This window comes from Orbicella franksi, chromosome 10 (genome assembly GCF_964199315.1).
Source record: "Orbicella franksi chromosome 10, jaOrbFran1.1, whole genome shotgun sequence".
Taxonomy (NCBI): domain Eukaryota; kingdom Metazoa; phylum Cnidaria; class Anthozoa; order Scleractinia; family Merulinidae; genus Orbicella; species Orbicella franksi.
In genome coordinates, this window is record NC_138154.1 from 18,739,359 (window position 1) to 18,757,632 (window position 18,274).

Sequence of the window (18,274 nt, forward strand, 5' to 3'; positions counted from 1 at the left end):
AAATTTAAGGTTGATTCAGTCGAATTGCGACATAAAATGGATGTTCCGAGCTCGTATTCGGGATATTTGAGCTTGAAAGTTAGCATCTTGACGAATTTTCACCAAACAATAAAGTCGCGGAAAGCTTGTGTTGTGTAACATTCGAGTGGTTTCCGGTGCTGAAGTCGTAAACATCGATGTTTTTCAATTGGGTAACTCACCAGTATTCGTGCGTGCGCGAGCGCACTTATATTAGATCCACAGCAGCATAACGAAGTCGGTCCCACGGACGTGTGTCAATTATTACAGTATTATTTGATGAGTGCGATGATCATACGTTGATTAACATTAACGTACACTTTTATCAAACTAAATAAGGTCGTATTTCTAATGGAATGGCGAACTAGAAGTAATGATGACGGCACCGTAACACATTTGTAACTACGGTTTCGGTATTTTGGTAAATTTCCGTGCGGTATTGCGGTTTTTTACGTTTTTTTACGCGGTTTTGCGGTTTTCGGAGCCCCCTTACGCCCCGCTCTGTGTGGACGGACTACGACACCCTAAAATTTGAGAAAATCCACGCAGAGAAATAAGAATTTGGGCCAAAATATAAATCAGTGGAATAAAAATGCTAGAGTAACAAGGGACGATGCCATTTAGGAAAACGTTGAAATTCATGAAAAGACTCTAACGTTAGTGCTTGTTCGGGGAACAGAAGCAGTGAAGTTGCGGTAGGAATACGGGAACCACTCTCCAGTGACTTTTCACTTCCTGTAACTATAAAAGTCTGGCATATAGTAAGAAAGCAAACCTTTATTTTTTCAGGGTAACTCTGTCAACTGCTATCAACAGAGGCCCTCTTACTGAAATTAAAAAAAATAAAATAAAAATTCAATGACCCCACAATGTGCACTTTGAACTCTTGAGCGGGTTGTACTTGCGTCACTGCGTAGAAATATTAGGCCAATGTTGGCTTGATTAATGGCTTTAACAGGTATTGTTTAATTTAGTTCTTCTGGGGTCTGACCTAGCTTTGGATTGGAGATTATTAAGCAAAATATAATAACCCAGGTTGATCCTAGGTAAAACAGCTGTCATGCAACAAAAGTCACGGGCGACAAACTTCCCCCCACCCTCCTCCCACCCACCTTACACCCCTAATCTAACCAAGGCTTGGTTACTTGTCTTTGCCGCACTACTCTTGAAATCTTTGTGGTAGTTTTCATCAGTTCTCATTGTATTTTTCGCTCAGCGGAGTCATGGCGGGTCTTGCTCGGCCAGTATACATCATAGCAGCTAAAAGAACTGCATTCGGTGCATTTGGAGGGAAATTAAAAGGCATGAGTGCTACTGTGCTTGGACAACACGCGGCGGTAGCGGCAATGGAGGCTGGCAAAGTTGATCCTGCGATCGTAGATTCCTCTGTGTTTGGCAACGTCATCCAGGTACAACATTTTCTAATCGTTAGCTTAGTTTGTGAGCACTGTAATAGACTGTACTACAGCTGAGTTGAACACGGCAGAGGAATTTTACACTGGATAAAATTTCTGATAGATAGCGGACAAGGTTGTTTTTCGTGGTCGCGATAAGTGTACAGGTGGACTTTGAACTTTCGTGACTCGACATTAAAACCAAGATTTGGCGACATCAACAAAACACCTAATATATTCACCGGAGATTTCAGTCTTAGAACAATGTTAAAAGTTTTTCAAAAATCATGTTCATCTTCATCAAATATATTAAAATAAGGACGGTAGTTTTTCTTTTTTTTTATCAGGGGATTCCCTCAGCTTCCTGACACAACTGCAAGTTTTACTCGATTTTGTTTCTGAGTCAGATCGTGTACTAAAGGTATTAACAGTCAAGTGTTGATCGATACTCTCGATCGACCCTTGACACTTCATCAATACTTGATTTATATTGACATGTCAGTTGACTCTCAGTTGACACTTGATCGACATCTTGGTTCAACTTTGGTCAAAAGTCTACTAATTTTTGCAGACATGCTATCAAGAATCAATCAATACATATGAGTTGGTCAGCACTCGGCTGTATATTGCCCGACACGATCCAATGTCCATCAAGTGTTGATTGAGATATTGACTGAGTGTCAACCTAGTGTCGCGATTTTGATCAAGTGTTGAGTGAGATATTGATCGAGTGTGGATCGAAGGTCGATCGAGGGTATTGATCGACACTTGACTATGGATGCGTTTAGTATACATGATCCATCAGGGCTAGGTCACAGGTTGGAGTTGGAGGAATTCTATGTGAAAAGGTCAGGGGTGCTCATTGCAGGAATGTGAATTGAACCCGTTAAGAAGACCAAATTGGGCATGGCTCCAGGTTTATTTGACCCCCAATAATCACTTTAAAACAGACATGGCAGCATTTTGCAACCTTAAAATATACCATAGTTGTGTTTTGTCTGGAACACCCTAAATGAGATCAAAATGGCGAAACATATATCAAATACTGCATGTAACCTAAATGTCCTGAAAAAAATGAACAGCATTTTATTGTTTCCAGAAATGAAATGATCTCTGAAATTTCATGGGCAACAGGTGTTGTGTGTGCACACAAACAGGAAAACATTTTAGGGAAGTACTTTTTCTGCAACATTTCCAGGTGTTTAGTAGCTAGCATCATCAACTGTACAGAGGAATTCAGTGCTGCAGTCTTAACAGATACTTGCTGAGAATGTACTGCTCATTCTGCCTGATTACCTCATGCATAAAGTTAGCAAAACGAGACCCTATAAACCTTAGTTGCTCTTTAATACTCATTCACAGAGTGCCTCAGATGCGGCATACATTTCAAGACACATTGCCCTAAAAGCCAATGTTCCAGTTACAACTCCTGCACTAACAGTGAACAGGCTATGTGGTTCAGGATTCCAAGCAGTTGTCACGGCAGCACAGGAGATTCAGCTGGGTGAGAGTGACGTTGTGCTGTGTGGAGGCTCTGAGAATATGAGTCAAGCACCTTATGCCCTGAGAGATGCTAGATTTGGAACAAAACTTGGGCTTGACTTAAAGGTGAGGGATTTCTTGCTGTGATTTAGCTAATGAACAGAGAAGCACTTGGCATAAGTAAGTTTTAAGGGTGCCCAAGAAAGGGTGCGGCAAAACCCAGTGTTGAATGCCAACACCAATTCATGAGCCACTGAGTCTACTCTAGGGAAGAAGACATTGAAATACTGGTTTATTGTCCTTCCTATTAAGTTATTGTTCCATATAACCAAAGTTAGAACATTTATTTTCGCTGTTTTCCTTTAAATTTACAACATGTTAGCGTAGTCATGATTTATATCTTGCCTTTGATGACATATCCTATTATTTTTGATATATTTGTCCTAGCTGGAAGATACTCTGTGGCAAGGCTTGACAGATTTTCATGCTAAAATGCCAATGGGTGTCACTGGAGAAAATCTTGCTGAGAAATATAACATCACACGACAAGACTGTGACGAGTTTGCTCTGTTATCACAAAAGAGATGGGCTGAGGGTAATGGAAAACTTTAATTTAAGCAGTATTATATATCTTAAAGAGCTGACACACATGAAAACAAAATTATTGCTTACTTAGATGTGGATTCCAGAAAATCTCTGCTGCCAGGGTTTACAGCATTATTTTGCTTTTGTTTTTAAAATTTTCAAACTTTTCATGCGAAACAAAGACAATTGAAACAAAAATTGGTGTGAACACATTCAAACCAAACATTGATTTAGGCCACAAAAAATACATTCTTAAGGTTTCCTCATTTTTTTGGCTCTCACCTCAAAATGCACTTCTTCCTTGAGTGAAATAACAAAATAAATAATTACCAGTATGTACTTCGCATTCATTTGGAAAATGAAATTGTTTGGTTCCAGTGATCACCTTGTAATGATGAGTAGTTGTCATTTTTTATTTACATGTATGCCTATTTTTTCTATCATCTAGCTAATGAGGATGGCCGCTTTGTAGAAGAAATTGTTCCAGTGGCTGTGAAAGGAAAGAAAGGTCCAGAAGAGTTTAAGGTTGATGAACACCCAAAACCAAACAGTACAATAGAGCAGTTAACAAAGTTAGCTCCAGTCTTCAAGAAAGATGGAACAATCACTGCTGCTAATGCTTCTGTAAGACACTTTTGTCTGCAAAATACTTTGTTTTATTTTTATTAATGCTCTGACTTGAAAAGTTTTAAAGGTGAATTGACTTCACAGAAAATCTGTGATCTTAGTCATTTGGGCTGTCATTATGTTTTGACTGACGTGCTGTGTTGCTCTTCACATCCATGACAAACTTGTTACTTTGTGGGTGAGCTGCATCAACAACAGGCAAGTTCACTGCCACGTCATGGACCCATCAAGCATACTCAGCCATAACAGGTGTTATGGATTATGGCCTCTTAATGACAGCCCTAGACATCAAGCCAGACAACTTTATTTTGTCTATTCTTGTAATGAAACTGCATGTAGAGTTACCTGATTGTTCTTTCACTTTTTTGAGTTTTCTCTTTTCTCCTCAAATTACACTTAACAGTTTGCTGCAGTTTCATCTCAGACACTTTTCTTTTAATCAGCATCAACAATGCAGACTCTAGCCAGTTTTAATTTGTCATCATAAATAGACTTTTGTGCAAATCTGATATGCTTACATTATTGCAAATGAGGACTCCATGCATGTTTTTACAAAAATAACCTGCCAGAGTCACCATTCTCAGTGCTGACCAGAAGACAAAGTGGCCTCTGTGGCCAAGATTGGGCCTGAAGTCCCGTCTGACTTTTTTGCACTGTCACACAGTGGTTTCATTAAGGGCTGGGCACCAGGCAAAATGACTAGCTGCAAGTATGATTTTGCCCCCCTGGTTTCATCATCTAGGGGAGAGTTCAGGTCAAATAGTTTTGCCCAACTGTGAGAACCAGTTTCCCTCCTGCTGAAAACATTAATGAAACCCCTAGTCTCAGTCTTTCACTTTTAATAAAAAAACTTTTTTCTAGCAAAAGTAATTCTGCTACCAGGGGTGCTATAACATCACAATTTTTCCAGAGGTGTAAAACAATGCAGTTCTTTTTGTAGGGTATATGTGATGGAGCTGCAGCACTGATCGTTGTCAGTGAGAAAGCCCTTAAAGAGCACAACTTTACGCCACTGGCCAGAATTGTTTCGTACTCTGTTGCTGGTGTGGAACCATCAATCATGGGAATTGGCCCTGTGCCAGCAATCAAAGCAGCATTAAATAAAGCCGACAAGAGTCTCCAACACATGGAACTTATCGAGGTACTTAAACTGAGATGTACAGTCAATTGTTAGATATTTATGTTTTACATCGTAATTCTTTCACTTGTGTGACACAAGTTGTGTTGTTTGAAAGTTACAATTACATATCAATTTCATAAATATTTCTTGTCAATTTATTTTATGGATGATTTAAGGGTGGTTACTAGCTGTGCAGATGAAGTGATGTGGTATTTCAGTCAACCATGTCTTTTTTCCCTTTTCAAAAAACCATTTTCCTTTTCTTGTCAATCAACAATGTTGCCATAAGGCCTTGAAATAAAAATTTTGTGCATTAATCATTCCAACGTGTTGACCTGTGAACACTCCAGCCTTAAAAATATCTGGCTGTGCATTCACAGGCTAACTTACTGTTTAATGTCACATATTCAGGTTGTGAAATGGACAGAAGTGTCACATATCCATTGTTTCTCAAATCATTTATGACGTGTAACCTCTTCCTTTTCCCTGTTTACTTAAACAGCATCCCTAAATAAGAGGCAAACACTCAAATGGGCTAATGGAAATTGAAGTTTCAGAGTCATTGGCCTAATCTCGTTTGTGTAGATTAAAACAGTACAAGAGAGGTTTATGCAATAGACCATTTTTGTTTTTGCAATATATCCAGGTTAACGAAGCATTTGCTCCCCAATTTCTTGCTGTTCAAAGAGAGCTTGAGCTGGACATGGCCAAGACAAACATCAATGGAGGTGCAATTGCTTTAGGTCATCCTGTAGGAACCTCAGGAGCGAGAATCACAGGACATTTGGTGCATGAGCTGCGGCGTAGAGGTGCTAAATATGCTATTGGATCGGCATGTATAGGAGGCGGACAAGGAATAGCAGTTGTTCTTGAAAATTTACAATGAGATTCCTAGCAGTTGAGGAAGTGATGCTGAAGACAATTTCATAAAGATGTACTGATGCATAGTTTACATGTGAAAAACATTTTGAAGAAAATAGATATAGCAGCAAGGATTTAAGAGGTCTTTTTGTTCGTGTAAATTACAGCTTTCATTGCTAAGAACAATGCTTCAGTATCTTCAAAGGATTGTTAAATATCTGTTTTAAACCTTACATTGCACGGCAATTAGTTTTTCAAGTTTCAGAATAGGAAAACTGGAACAGGGTCAAGGGTATTACAAATCATCAACTGAAGGCTTGTTGGACTGGAAACTGTTTCCAACATATTTTCAATTTTTATGAACAGCTTCCCATTGCCTCTTTTATACACCAGTTTCAACTGAATATTTTCACACACATCAGTGCTACTCAAAATAACCTCAGTGTGAGTAAAACTGGTTTGCATCCTTATTCTAAACAAACCACGCTTAGCTACACTTTGTGTTGTATTATGACAATTTGAAATACAAGTAACAAGAGGCAATTGTTAAAAATTATTTCACTTAGGAAGGGTAATTGAATGACTTTAATGACTTGACTTAATACTTTGCTTGTTCAAAAGAGTGACAGGTGCAACAGCTGGTCAAATAAAAAGAAAGCTTTGTAACATATCTAAAGCTCAGTACACTTTATTTCTTGACTTTTTGAACCTCATGATTATTCAAAGTAACTGTTTTGAATCCTTGGCAAACAGTTTCAAGAAATGTACCCTTGATTCCTTGAACCTCCCAATGTTTTGCAGAGTCCCTCGATAAATTAGGATTTTATTGAACATATACTGACAGAATAGACATTTACCACATTCTCTCAAGTTATAAGTTAACTTTTATCATTATTGCTCTAGAAAGCTAACTACCAAAATAAACACCACATATATACATTTTCTACAACCATTAAATAACAAACTTGTCCAATATATCTTTACAAAGTTCTGTTCACTGAAAAAAGTGATTTCCTTTAACAGGCTGGTTTGCTGTAGCAATGTTTGGAAAAGTGTTTGGAAAAGTGAAATCTTGCAATCTTTACAACTCTCATCTCTCCCCAATGTCTTGGGTCTGAAATGGAATAACATTGATATAGTGATAAGTGAATACAGATGGTGAATTTTAAGCTCAGTAATGAAATGTGAAGGTGAATTAATCAACATGACATGAGCGTGGGACAAAGAAAAAATCTGAGTCCCCAACAGGAATAAAAGCCATGACCTCCCGAACACCGGGAATACTCTATCGAATACTCTATCCACTGAGCTACGAGAACTCATGGAGAGCAAGGTTATTTAACTGGGTTAAATGTTAATTATGTACAGACATCCATTTTCTAATCAGACACCTGGTTCTTTCAAGCCCCTCTCACATAAGCCCCTTCTTTAAAACCTAGATATTAAGAAAAAGGACTCTGTTCCCCATGTCCTTTTTTCTCTGTATGGAAGAATGGGTCAAAAGATTAGAAAGACTGTATAAGATCAACAGTTGATGACTTGAGCTACGTTCTGCCCTCAAAGTTGTTTCTTTAGGCTAAACACTTCACTCCCTAGGGCTTTCCTTTAACCTGGTGTATTAAAGGGTATTTGAATAAACCATTACCAAGCTGCCCTTACCTCTGTTTCAAAATGAGTCTTGGTGTACAACCCTTCATATGGAAATGAGTTTTTATTGCATGTTCATTGTGTTGTGAATCAAACTCATTTCCAAGTGACATGTTGTGCACCAGGACTTGTTTTCAATTGGGCATAAACAGTAACCCATAAATTACTTGTTGTGTCATTCCAGAAACTTGAATTTTCTCTTAGTTGTTAGACACTGGATTCTCCATTTTACCCACACATTTACTGTAAAGTTTGCCATGTTTGCCCCCCAAGCAAGATGGTGTCAGAAACTGTGAAAAGGTCTATGCTCTGGCAAGATGGGACACTTGGTCCAATGCAGACTTCACCCACTTAATAAACAAGGGGAAGTTTGCAACTTGCAATGACTAAAGAGATTGACCCCTGGCATAGCACAAAAGCTTATTTGAACTCCGTATCGGAGCTAAGGAGAGCCTACTGGGTTTTAACGGGAGGCAAAGCGACATAATTTGACAGCTTTACACATGTACCTGAAGGGATGCAGCTTCTCTTCTTAGCTCTTGTACCACAGATGCTAGCGCCTCGGGATTCACTCCTGCTTCACATAATTTTACACAGATTGCTAAAGATTCAGGATCCAGGCCAGTGTTAAGCAACTTGGAGATCTCAACCAAAGCTAAAAAATTATACACAGGAGTAAGCTTGTCGACTAATATATGAAGGCAAACCATCAACAATCTATGCAATAAAAGTGTAAATTAAAGATTCCAAGATCGGCGCACCAGAGAGTTCAAACGTCTTTTTGCTCCTTGAAACCCTTTCCACGAAAGTGTCGGTTTTCGTTTCTTGTAGCCCCTAACAGTAAGCAGCAGTGAGGCAATCTGATGGAACGCTAATCCGAAGGGTTGAAAACGGCACAAGTTTGCAACGAATCGAAACATTATCGATGGAAAAAAAAATCACTGGAAAAATATTGGCTCTTTTTTTATTTCAATGGTATTTGGTCACTTAGCTCCATCATAGTTAACTATGGCTCCATGGTTAGTCAGTTCGCTCCAACGCGCGTACAGATATTCCTCGTTCTTTCATCCACGCCAAGCCAAACTCGGTTAGCTGATGTAGCGAACCCGGCCTGCGTAGAGCGATCTACCTTTTGTTTGGAGCGAACTGACTTGGAGCGAAGGAGCTGACCATGGAGCCGAGCGAAGTGACAGTAATTCATTCCAGTCTATTCCATAAACCAGCTGTTTCCCAAAACCGTTAACTATTACATATAACGGAAACTGTAGATATGAAACGTTTGTAATTATGCCGAATAACTGTGAAAAAAATCGTACCTTCCATTGCTTCCCGCGCAGAGGCAACCCTGCCTTCCGCCATCTTGGAATACATTCAACATCATTTTTTGGACAGCGGAATCCATTTCAATGAACTTTGAGAGAAAATGCCCCGTCAATCATACGATAAGTGGTTTTAGAAACGCCTCGATAATAAACATTACCTGGAAATCAACTTGAGATCCTTTTATCGCCTCAAATATAATTTAAAGTAGCCTTCTACAGTAATTTCGTCGCTGGATTTGTCTTACAGGAGCGACGATTGATGTTTTCGTGCAGAAAAGGCCTTGTTGATCAATTTTAGATTCTCTCTTCCTACAATGTTCTTTTCAACCTCGGCTGAGCGCCAGATTCAAAATTACTTTACAAAGCAGTTCGATCTTTCGGAATTTCAGTGTTTACATCTAAACATTTTCCTTTTTATGTGAACGAATATTTGTTTTAAGCGGGTGCAAGATGGTAGACAGTATGTCTACATGGTCCTCTTTAGAAATAACGCGGAATCCATTCGACAGTGGCCGCGAAGAACGCACAAACTGTCCTGGATTTAGCCCTTCGATGTTCTCTAACCAAGAAACCCCCGGGAGCCAGAAGGTAAGAAAATTCGTGTTGGATCGAATTAGACGAAATACTTCCTTTTGAATTCCCATTTCACAGTCACTGATCGGCCATTTTATCTTACTTGCTCCTTAAATGTCACAGAAACGGCGAAGTTTCAGGTGGTCAATAGAGCAGATTTCACGCTTGGTAAGCTACCCTATATTTCCATCAACCTGATCGTTGAGCTTATACCAAAAAGTTGTGTTCAAAATCGATCATCTCGTATTCATTGAATTAAGTTCAAGCCCTTTTTAAAATTGATAGAGCATAAAGGAAGTTAGAAATTGCAGGTAACCATCAACGGGTATATTACGAACTCAAAATGTAACCAGCTTCAGTTGGCTTGATAGCTCAGTTGGTAGAGCACTGCAGCGGTATCGCAGAGGTCATGGGTTCGAATCCCGTTCAGGCCTGATTTTTTTTTCACGCTTTAATTTTACAACTGCTTAAGTTGTGTGTATAACTGCGGTGATCAATCATATCGTCATTGCAGGTAACCATGTTATGGAGAAATATTCTCAAGAAATATACCAGATTGTGCATTTGCATAAAACATTAGCTTATGATATTTGGGGCAGTTAGGGAAACTCATGTAAACAAATGACTAACTGATTCAAACGCAAATGTAGCTTTGTTTTTACTAATATTAAAGTAAATAATAACTTTTCATAGAATCCTGCTGATATTGATGAATTTCCTATTCAAGAATATAGCAGCACATTTGAGAGGTTAGTTATTTGATTTATTATAGGGATAGCTCCGTGAGCGGACAAGATGAATCAAATCCTGTGCTGTGATTGGCTACCTGAGCGGGCAAGATGGAGCTATCTTGCCCGCTCGGGACTACCCGCCATGTCCCACAAGAAAAATTTCCCCGAAAGGCATATAATAAATCCTTTATTGACCAAGCTTGTTCGGTCAAGATGGCTGGATATTGGCCTTGTTCTTTTTTTACGAGTTTATGGACCTCGACTCCGTCTCGGTCCATAAACACGCAAAAAAAGAACTTGGCCAATATCCAGCCATCTTGACCTCACACTTGGTCAATAACCCATACTTATTAAGTAGTAGATACATTTTCAACTTTAGGCTTTAATCTCCATCATCATCATCTTCATCATTATTATCATCTACATCATTATCATCATCTTTCATATTAGTTCTTTTGCCGGAAATGTATGAGAAACCACTAAATTAAAAGTTTGGTGGGCTGCTCAGGTTTAGTTCCAACAAGACCTTGGAAAGGTCACTCTCTAGACATGTACATCAGCTACCCTTCAATTCCAACCAGTGGTTTTTCCAAAAAATGACTGAAAAATGATACAGTTACTGTTTGTCACTGTCCATTGTAAAGGCGCTGCATAAATGATTATTTCCCTCAACTTTCACGTTTCTTATTTAGGGAAGAAGATGAAATTGCTGCACAAAAAGCTGTTGATGAGGTGGGTGGTTGACAACTATTGGCATCTCAGTCACAACTAAACATTGCTTAGAAATACTTTGTAATCCAGGCGCATGAATCTCATGCGATTTTTTTCCTGTACATTTCAGTACTTCTCTCAAAGTTCCATTGTTCCATCTCCATGGACGCCAAACCATGAAGCGAAACATGTCAAGTTCTCTCCTCTGCCGCCTGCTACTGCTTGTAAGTATTACGAGACACCATCTCTAAGTATTGGTTGTTTTCCCTGTACAAAACTCTGTTAGAACTGCAGTTAACTTAATAATGATGTGATTCGTTTTTATCCACATACTAAGTTTTTCAATTTGCTTTGTGTCAATAACAACAAGGACTTTTGAGAGGTTGTAGCATTTAATGCACAATAACATAAACCTGTCATTTTAATTATTCTGCCTCTCAGACATTGAAGCTGAAAGTTCTGTGGAATCCTCATATTCATCTCCTTCCTCAACAAATTGCAAAACAAAAGCAGATGGTAAGAAACAAGAGTAATCTCAACTGTAATTCGTTATGTAGACTGTTTTTTTTTTGTTGTTGTTGTTGTTGTTGTTGTTTAGCAATACACATAAAGAAAAGAAAAACTACTTACAAAGACTTACAATACAAATACTTACATGTATGTACATACATGTACATTACTGTACTTATAAATTTACATAGAATAATAAAACGCTATTACTCTTGACTATTACAATATCCTTCAAATACGCATTACTTATCACATAGATGTTAGCTAGACTTGCCACAAGTCAACCTTCACTACAGAGAAACCAGGCCACCGAAGCATTATTGGAAAGAACTTTTAGAAAGTCTATATGTTACAATGTAAAATTAAACCATGCCAACTTAAGGTATCAGTGACCAGTCCACCCACTGAAAATACAGGTTGTTGGGGGACTCATTTTTTTCCCACCACTCCTCTCAGGGCCTAGGTACTTCCATTTCGTCAGAAGAACAGGAAAAAGTAACTTTGTCCAGTTATATCATAGATTTCTACAATGTACTTGATTAGTGACTATAAAATTAATTAATTATTTTCTCTTTCCAGCAAGCAGCCAGACCAAGCTTTCGTTACCACCTGACTTTGATTTACAAAACCATCTTGGTAAGCAAACTGGCATCTTAAGGCTTATAAGTTGCAAAATACCTCACACTGAGTACCAACATTAAATAGCATACTAGATGAATTAGATGGTAAAGGTTAAGTCTGCATACCAACCAAGTGGCCCACCAGGCTGGAGCTTATCCCAGTTTCTGTAACATGAAGCGACTAGGAATATTTCTACTCCCCCCTGGATAGGATGCCAGTCCATCGCAGGGTCCTCGCAGCATTAAATTCTCAGGTACCCATTTATACACTAGGGTGGAGAGAGGCACTATGAGAGTAAGGTGTCTTGCCCAAGAACACAACACAAAGTCCCTAGCCAGGGCTTGAACCGGGACTGCTCAATCTGGAGTCGAGTGCACTAACCATGAGGCCACCACGCCTCCCTCCCCTCCTTGTCGAAAATTACACTCAAATTGAGGTCTTTCTCTTTCAGGTTCAACTTATTACAACGAGGATGGCCTCAATGGCAGTAAAGACATTTCACTTTCGTCCCTAAGGCGGAAGCTTTTCATGCAAGTAGAAAACAAAAATGATGCTGAGAAGGATCCACTGGAAATAAAGTAAGCAACCATACTTCATACATATAGTAAAAAATATTAACTGATCGACACAAAGAATTTGCTAAAAGAAGTTGCTGATTCTGTGTATCTCAAGTTAGTAAACTACACAAATTATTAATTCGTGATGGTATTCCGATGCAATAAATGTTGAAGAATTTACAAGAGCTCTGGACAGCTTTTTATTCTTAATTTAATTAGAGCTAGAAACTCTTTACTAACAGTTGCTTATACATATGTTGTATATTTGCCAGTACATTCCCTGTTGTTTACATCAAGGTTCCCATGATGTGTAGTTGGCTATGTAGCAGTAGCCCTCTTTATTCCAAAACATGCTTCCTAGGCAGCCGTGGAGTCATAAATTCAATTTCTTCACAACTTTTCCCAAAAACCTTCCTTAGCCCCTTGGACAAGCAAAGGAAAAAGTACACCAGCATGAGCACAAATTCTGCTAACCCCCTGCTATCAGACATGACTTTCTTCACACCCTGACCCCAGTGACATGAAAAGCAAAACAGAACTGAATGATGGTACTTGTATTTTATTGCACTGTTTCACCTGTATGCCATATTTAAGACTTAGCCTTTTTTATTAGATCCATTTTAAAGAGCCCCAAAAGTCCTGTTTTGGTAAGTATTCTGTTGAACCCTTGTTACTTCTAAGTACAGTGCATAATCATACAGAGTAATCTGCCTATTGCCAGCTTTCTTAATTTCAAGTGGAATTTCCCCTTGACAAAAATCAATGTTTTTCTTAGAAGAGATCCTCTTTGGTCTACCTTGTCTTACCAGGCTCATCAGAGAACTGCTCATACTAGGCTTGACACTCTTCTTGCAAAGACAACTGCAGTCATACAGAATTATATAACAATCAAATTCTTCTCACATTTTGATAGGTTCTTGCTTATGATCTATTAGAGGATAGACTCATAGATGACATCATTACTATTTTTTCGTTTCTTTATTATATAAAACAGATTTAGATTCCATGCTGCTGTGCATCTGTTCAGTAACAGACCACAGAAGCTGTCAAATTTTGGTAATAACACATATACTGTCGTCTCATATGCCACTTTTTCATCCTTACCATGGGTGCATTTTGATGCCATCTTTGATCTAGTACTGAACAGACACATGGCAACATGGAATCTGTTTGTTAATGTGATCAATTTTGTAACATATTCTGCAACAATCCTGTGCCAAAGAAATTGGATAATAGCAGATAATAGATTTAAAAAACCTAAGTTCCTACAATGTGTACTTTGTTCATAACTTTAAGGTCACATCTAGCCCAGTGTCTGACCAGTCAACACCAAAACATGCAATAAGGAACAGACATTCAACCGCCAGCACCATGTCAAGTCCAAACATCTCTCCAATAAAACCACTACTGTCTGTCCCTGAGACACCCACGTCCACCAGAAGGCCATATCTTTCCAGGCAGAGTCTGAGCCCAATGGAGTGTTCAACAAACGTATTTGAGTCATCTGGGATTGAAATCATAGGAGATGCCCTTCCAGATCTGTCTCCAATAAAAGCAAATTCAAGAACTGACAGCCACCACGTCCAAGAAATGGACTTGGAAACTGGTATGTCATGTAACGTGCATGAAGTGTCAATTTGCTTACTCGAGGAGTCTGGGTTCGACAACAATGTAACGCATCGTTGGCCTTCCAGAATAGCGTCCTTGACAATTGCAATATTTTTACGCAAAAGTTTCAAGTGTCTGTCAACTCGTCCTTGAGATAACGTTCAGTCTAAATAATTTGCACTTTCTTATTTGTTCACGGTGATCTGCTTGAGTTTTTATAGACACTGAAAGTTGAGTGAAAGATAAAAAGTAACTGCAATTTACTCGTGTGTAAAGGTTTTGAGTTAAGATAGTTCGCACGATTGAAATCAAGCGAGAAATAATTGCACGATGGAAAGCGAAGACGAATCGCCGCACTCCTCAGGTTTGAAGAATGTTTTAGATTTATGTGTACTGTTATGTTAGGAAAGTACATCGAGCATTGTATGACAAGTTGTATTTTATTTTTACGTTTTCCCTACGTTTTCCTTCTCGTACGTCATCGTTTCCAAAAGAACAGTCTACTCGGCTATGTAAGCCAAAGATTAATTATAAGCTAAGTGAATTCTTGGTCTCCCAACCGCACAAAATGTTATGGTTTCAATATTTTCATACGTGTACCCCATGTATTTCCACAGTTTAAGTCTGAAACCTGATCTCAAATTTACCTGCCAGTGGGTGTTATAATCCAGGATAGGGAGCAGGATTACGATTAGGGAGCAGTTGAACTTAGTGTTGCCAGTAAACACAGTCATCTCAATTGCATGTTAATGCACCCTAGATAACAGGCATTTTCTCTCACAGGGAGGCCATAGTGGCATGGCTGAATGATATGCCTATATGGCAATAAGGACACAATGCTGTAAGTAGTAATCAAGTTCTTTATTTTTCAGAAACAGAACATGCTGAAAATCCAAATACTTCACTTGATGATGGTGGTCCTTTAGAAGTATTGGCACTCTCTGTGAAAGATGACAATGAAGAAGAAGAGAAGGAAGTAGAAGATATTGATAATGATGATGATGAGATGCCACCAAAAATCACAATGGAGGACTTAGCTGATGATTTAGATTCCTCAGAAGAGAATGGTAATGCTCATGGCACAGACTTGCCACAGATGAAGTTTGAAGAACTGACTCCTAGAGTAGAAGCAGTTCCTGATGAGAACGCTGCCACAGAAGCTATGGATACTGGAAATGTCAGACATGAAAGCACATCTGATGAATATCCCAAATTGCCACAGGAGAGTGGTATGCAAATTGAAGATGTTGGCTCAAAGTTTAGTCAAGAACCCAAGAGTTATGACCATAGGAATGAACATCCAGGACTTAGGAAAGACATTCCAAGTGGACATTCTATAGCTCCTAGCCACAGAAATTGGCAAACAAGGAATTACAGTACTACAGAAGGCTTTCATAAATCTAGTCACCTTAACGAACTTGATGAGGATGTTGTAATGATGAGAGCAAAAGCTGCATTAAGAAGAGCCAACAGGCTCTCTCCAACTCAGGGTGTAAGCAGCTATTCCTATGATCCACACAGTTTGACACTATCTGATTTGAGTTTAAATGTATCCTCGGTGTGGGAGCCGGTACGTATGTCAACACCTTTAGCTCCACACCTCAGTACCCCAGGTAACTATAGAAGTCGTAGAGATCATGACAGTCCTTACGGTTACAAGTCCACCAGTAAGTCACATAGGCATGATAGTGCTGGCGTAACTTACAGCGAGGAATCTGGATTTGGTAGAAGTGGTGGAGACATGGCATCGCATTACTCCCATGGAGTTTCTGGGAAGAGACTATCACCAGCTGTGGAGGACATAATCCAAAGAAGGAAATTCCAAGGAGGTTTTGAAGGTAATGTCAACGTTGTACACGTGATAACACAAAGTGGGCCATGTCAGGTAATGTTAGGTCATACAATGGCGGCAATGAGCAATGTTTTAAAATACTAATCATATGTAGCAGGGTTGTTGCCAGGGTTAGAAGTAAACAGCTTTAATGTTGGGGTTAAGGCAGTTGATTTTGCGATCTATTTCTAAGAATTAGATGGATAGGTCAGCAGAGGTCAGTCAGCTGAGAGTTCTTTCTTTGGACTGTATGACTTAAGGAGACAAATAAAATTCAGACTAGCCATGTGGTTGTACAGAAGGATTCAAATGTCATTAAATTTTATTTTTTAAAACTGTTGAAGGAGAGAAAACAAACTTAGGTTCATCATAATTATTTGAAAGAAATAATATGAGGAGTTTTTGAGGATGCTCATTTTTCTTAAGCATTTAAGGCAGCCCAGCTCTACCTGAAAAAGGTCTGTCAAATTTATAAATTAAAGGATACCCCAGCAGTACCATATTTTGCCATGAGATCTAATGAAAGAAAATGGGGCTATTTGAAATAAGTCTGGAACATTTTTTTCTCCTGAATACGTCCCTTCCCCCATCCCCATCACCCTTTTATCATGATTTAATTTTGAGCACATCCTATTTGCTCTAATTTGCAGGACGGTACCCACTGTCCACTTCCTGGAAGAAGTCAAGTTCCCCTTTGTTTTCTTCCAAGTATGACAGCAAATGGCAGCTTTCACACACTTATCCCATGTCATATGTGGAATGGAAAGCTCTATATTGGAGGCCTCCAAGAGATCATTTCACATGGAGAGATCGCCAGTATCAGACAAATCAATATGGTTATGAGTCAGACTTCAAAAGGTGAACAAAAGCATAATACTAAATAGAGATTTAACAATGTTAACCTGGTTCATTCAGTCTGAATAAATTATGCAGTCTTGTGAGATTTAATCGGAACACTTAAATGAACAAAAAGTGAGCGTATAATGTCTATTCTTTGTACTACATAGTTCAAATTAATTAACTGAATGGAAAAGAAACAGTGTTGTGTATTGTATGACATGATTGAGTTTCAAATGATATTTTTTTCTGCAGATCACCATGGCCACCAAGACCTGTCTCTTCAAAGCTGATCTATGGTTCACGTCCACTGTCTCCCCCAGTAACCTTTCCACCTGCTAAGGTTCCCAGGGCAGTTCCAGGGGGGTTTGTGTCCAAGATTGCCTTACCTTCCTATCAAGACAATAGTGACAGTGGTTATTCAGACTGGCAGCGAGGTGGCAGCCAACGGGAAAACACAGTCAGAAGTCAACACAGTTTAATGGGATATGCTGGAGAGTTCCGATACTATTAATCAGAGACAATACTGATTTTACAAACTCTACACATTGGAGGACTAAACAGCGTTAAATGTTATTGACTGAGTGGCAGGGCCAGACAGTGTTATCGACTTAGTAGGAGGGCAACAACATGTACACTCATCAAGTACCGTGGACAGGTCTATAAAGAGAGTCGTACAGGGAGGGTCTCTTGCACAGTTCACGAACTGAAAAAATAGTGAATCACAGATCACAGATATCAAAATTTCATTTTCCCAAATCACGAAAATAAGCAAGTAAATTTGTACTCTTTTTAATGACCTGCTCTTACACTAGAAAAAGTGTTCAAACAAAGTAAAATCATGAAAGGCTAAGGCCAAGGCTCCATATTGCAAATCGCATACCTAAATCACTCTCTCGACAGACAACCATTTGGAGGACTTTGCGTCTCAAAATCACAGTATTATGTCTCAAAATCACGTAGAATAGAGTGGTGAAATCACAAATATCAGTTAATAATTCAAGTTCTTCACTGGTCATGCAAAGCCTTTGGGTCACAGATCAGTAAGAAAAATTTCTTAAATTCATGTTTTATGGAAAATAAAATCAGGTAATCTCATATCACGAGAATACCCCTGTATGACCCTCTATAACCTGTACACTTGCATGAGAACCAGTAGTTATTACCTCATTGAGTAAGAAGGCTAGTAATTACTTATTGAACAAATAGGTCCAAAGCAGTATTTTCATGGTGACCATT

At 38.9% G+C, this 18,274-nt stretch overlaps 3 protein-coding genes across 3 annotated transcripts; 2 read left to right on the forward strand and 1 right to left on the reverse strand.

Annotated features, from left to right (window-relative positions):
• The first annotated feature begins 154 nt into the window (after nt 1–154).
• LOC145500884 (3-ketoacyl-CoA thiolase, mitochondrial-like) lies at nt 155–6,757 on the forward strand. Its single transcript, XM_081480420.1, has 6 exons — nt 155–1,427; nt 2,775–3,020; nt 3,342–3,489; nt 3,928–4,103; nt 5,047–5,247; nt 5,873–6,757. The coding sequence occupies exons 1-6, from the start codon at nt 1,242–1,244 to the stop codon at nt 6,110–6,112; spliced, it is 1,197 nt and encodes a 398-aa protein (XP_081336546.1). The 5' UTR covers nt 155–1,241; the 3' UTR covers nt 6,113–6,757.
• Nucleotides 6,758–6,893: 136 nt separating this feature from the next.
• On the reverse strand, nt 6,894–9,120 carry LOC145500888 (mitotic-spindle organizing protein 1-like). Its single transcript, XM_081480425.1, has 3 exons — nt 9,051–9,120; nt 8,244–8,389; nt 6,894–7,201 (listed from the first exon to the last, which is right to left on the reverse strand). Exons 1-3 carry the CDS (start codon nt 9,103–9,105, stop codon nt 7,178–7,180), a joined length of 225 nt encoding a protein of 74 aa, XP_081336551.1. The 5' UTR covers nt 9,106–9,120; the 3' UTR covers nt 6,894–7,177.
• A 309-nt stretch (nt 9,121–9,429) lies between these two features.
• LOC145499722 (uncharacterized) lies at nt 9,430–17,960 on the forward strand. Its single transcript, XM_081479247.1, has 13 exons — nt 9,430–9,644; nt 9,753–9,797; nt 10,323–10,378; nt 11,053–11,092; nt 11,202–11,295; nt 11,513–11,587; nt 12,161–12,217; nt 12,654–12,780; nt 13,373–13,406; nt 14,056–14,365; nt 15,240–16,205; nt 16,849–17,056; nt 17,291–17,960. Exons 1-13 carry the CDS (start codon nt 9,507–9,509, stop codon nt 17,547–17,549), a joined length of 2,409 nt encoding a protein of 802 aa, XP_081335373.1. The 5' UTR covers nt 9,430–9,506; the 3' UTR covers nt 17,550–17,960.
• Nucleotides 17,961–18,274: the final 314 nt, after the last annotated feature.

Bases quoted from the DNA above. Each gene is read 5' to 3' on its own strand.
- LOC145500888 (XM_081480425.1), bottom strand. From the start codon at position 9,105: ATGTATTCCAAGATGGCGGAAGGCAGGGTTGCCTCTGCGCGGGAAGCA. The intron at 8,390-9,050 runs GTACGATTTTTT...ATAATTTTTTAG, and splicing joins TGCGCGGGAAGCAATGGAAG to CTTTGGTTGAGATCTCCAAG. The intron at 7,202-8,243 runs GTACATGTGTAA...ATTCCATTTCAG, and splicing joins GAGAAGCTGCATCCCTTCAG to ACCCAAGACATTGGGGAGAG.
- LOC145500884 (XM_081480420.1), top strand. From the start codon at position 1,242: ATGGCGGGTCTTGCTCGGCCAGTATACATCATAGCAGCTAAAAGAACT. The intron at 3,021-3,341 runs GTGAGGGATTTC...TATTTGTCCTAG, and splicing joins AACTTGGGCTTGACTTAAAG to CTGGAAGATACTCTGTGGCA. The intron at 3,490-3,927 runs GTAATGGAAAAC...TCTATCATCTAG, and splicing joins ACAAAAGAGATGGGCTGAGG to CTAATGAGGATGGCCGCTTT.
- LOC145499722 (XM_081479247.1), top strand. From the start codon at position 9,507: ATGGTAGACAGTATGTCTACATGGTCCTCTTTAGAAATAACGCGGAAT. The intron at 11,588-12,160 runs GTAAGAAACAAG...TTCTCTTTCCAG, and splicing joins TTGCAAAACAAAAGCAGATG to CAAGCAGCCAGACCAAGCTT. The intron at 14,366-15,239 runs GTATGTCATGTA...TTTATTTTTCAG, and splicing joins AGAAATGGACTTGGAAACTG to AAACAGAACATGCTGAAAAT.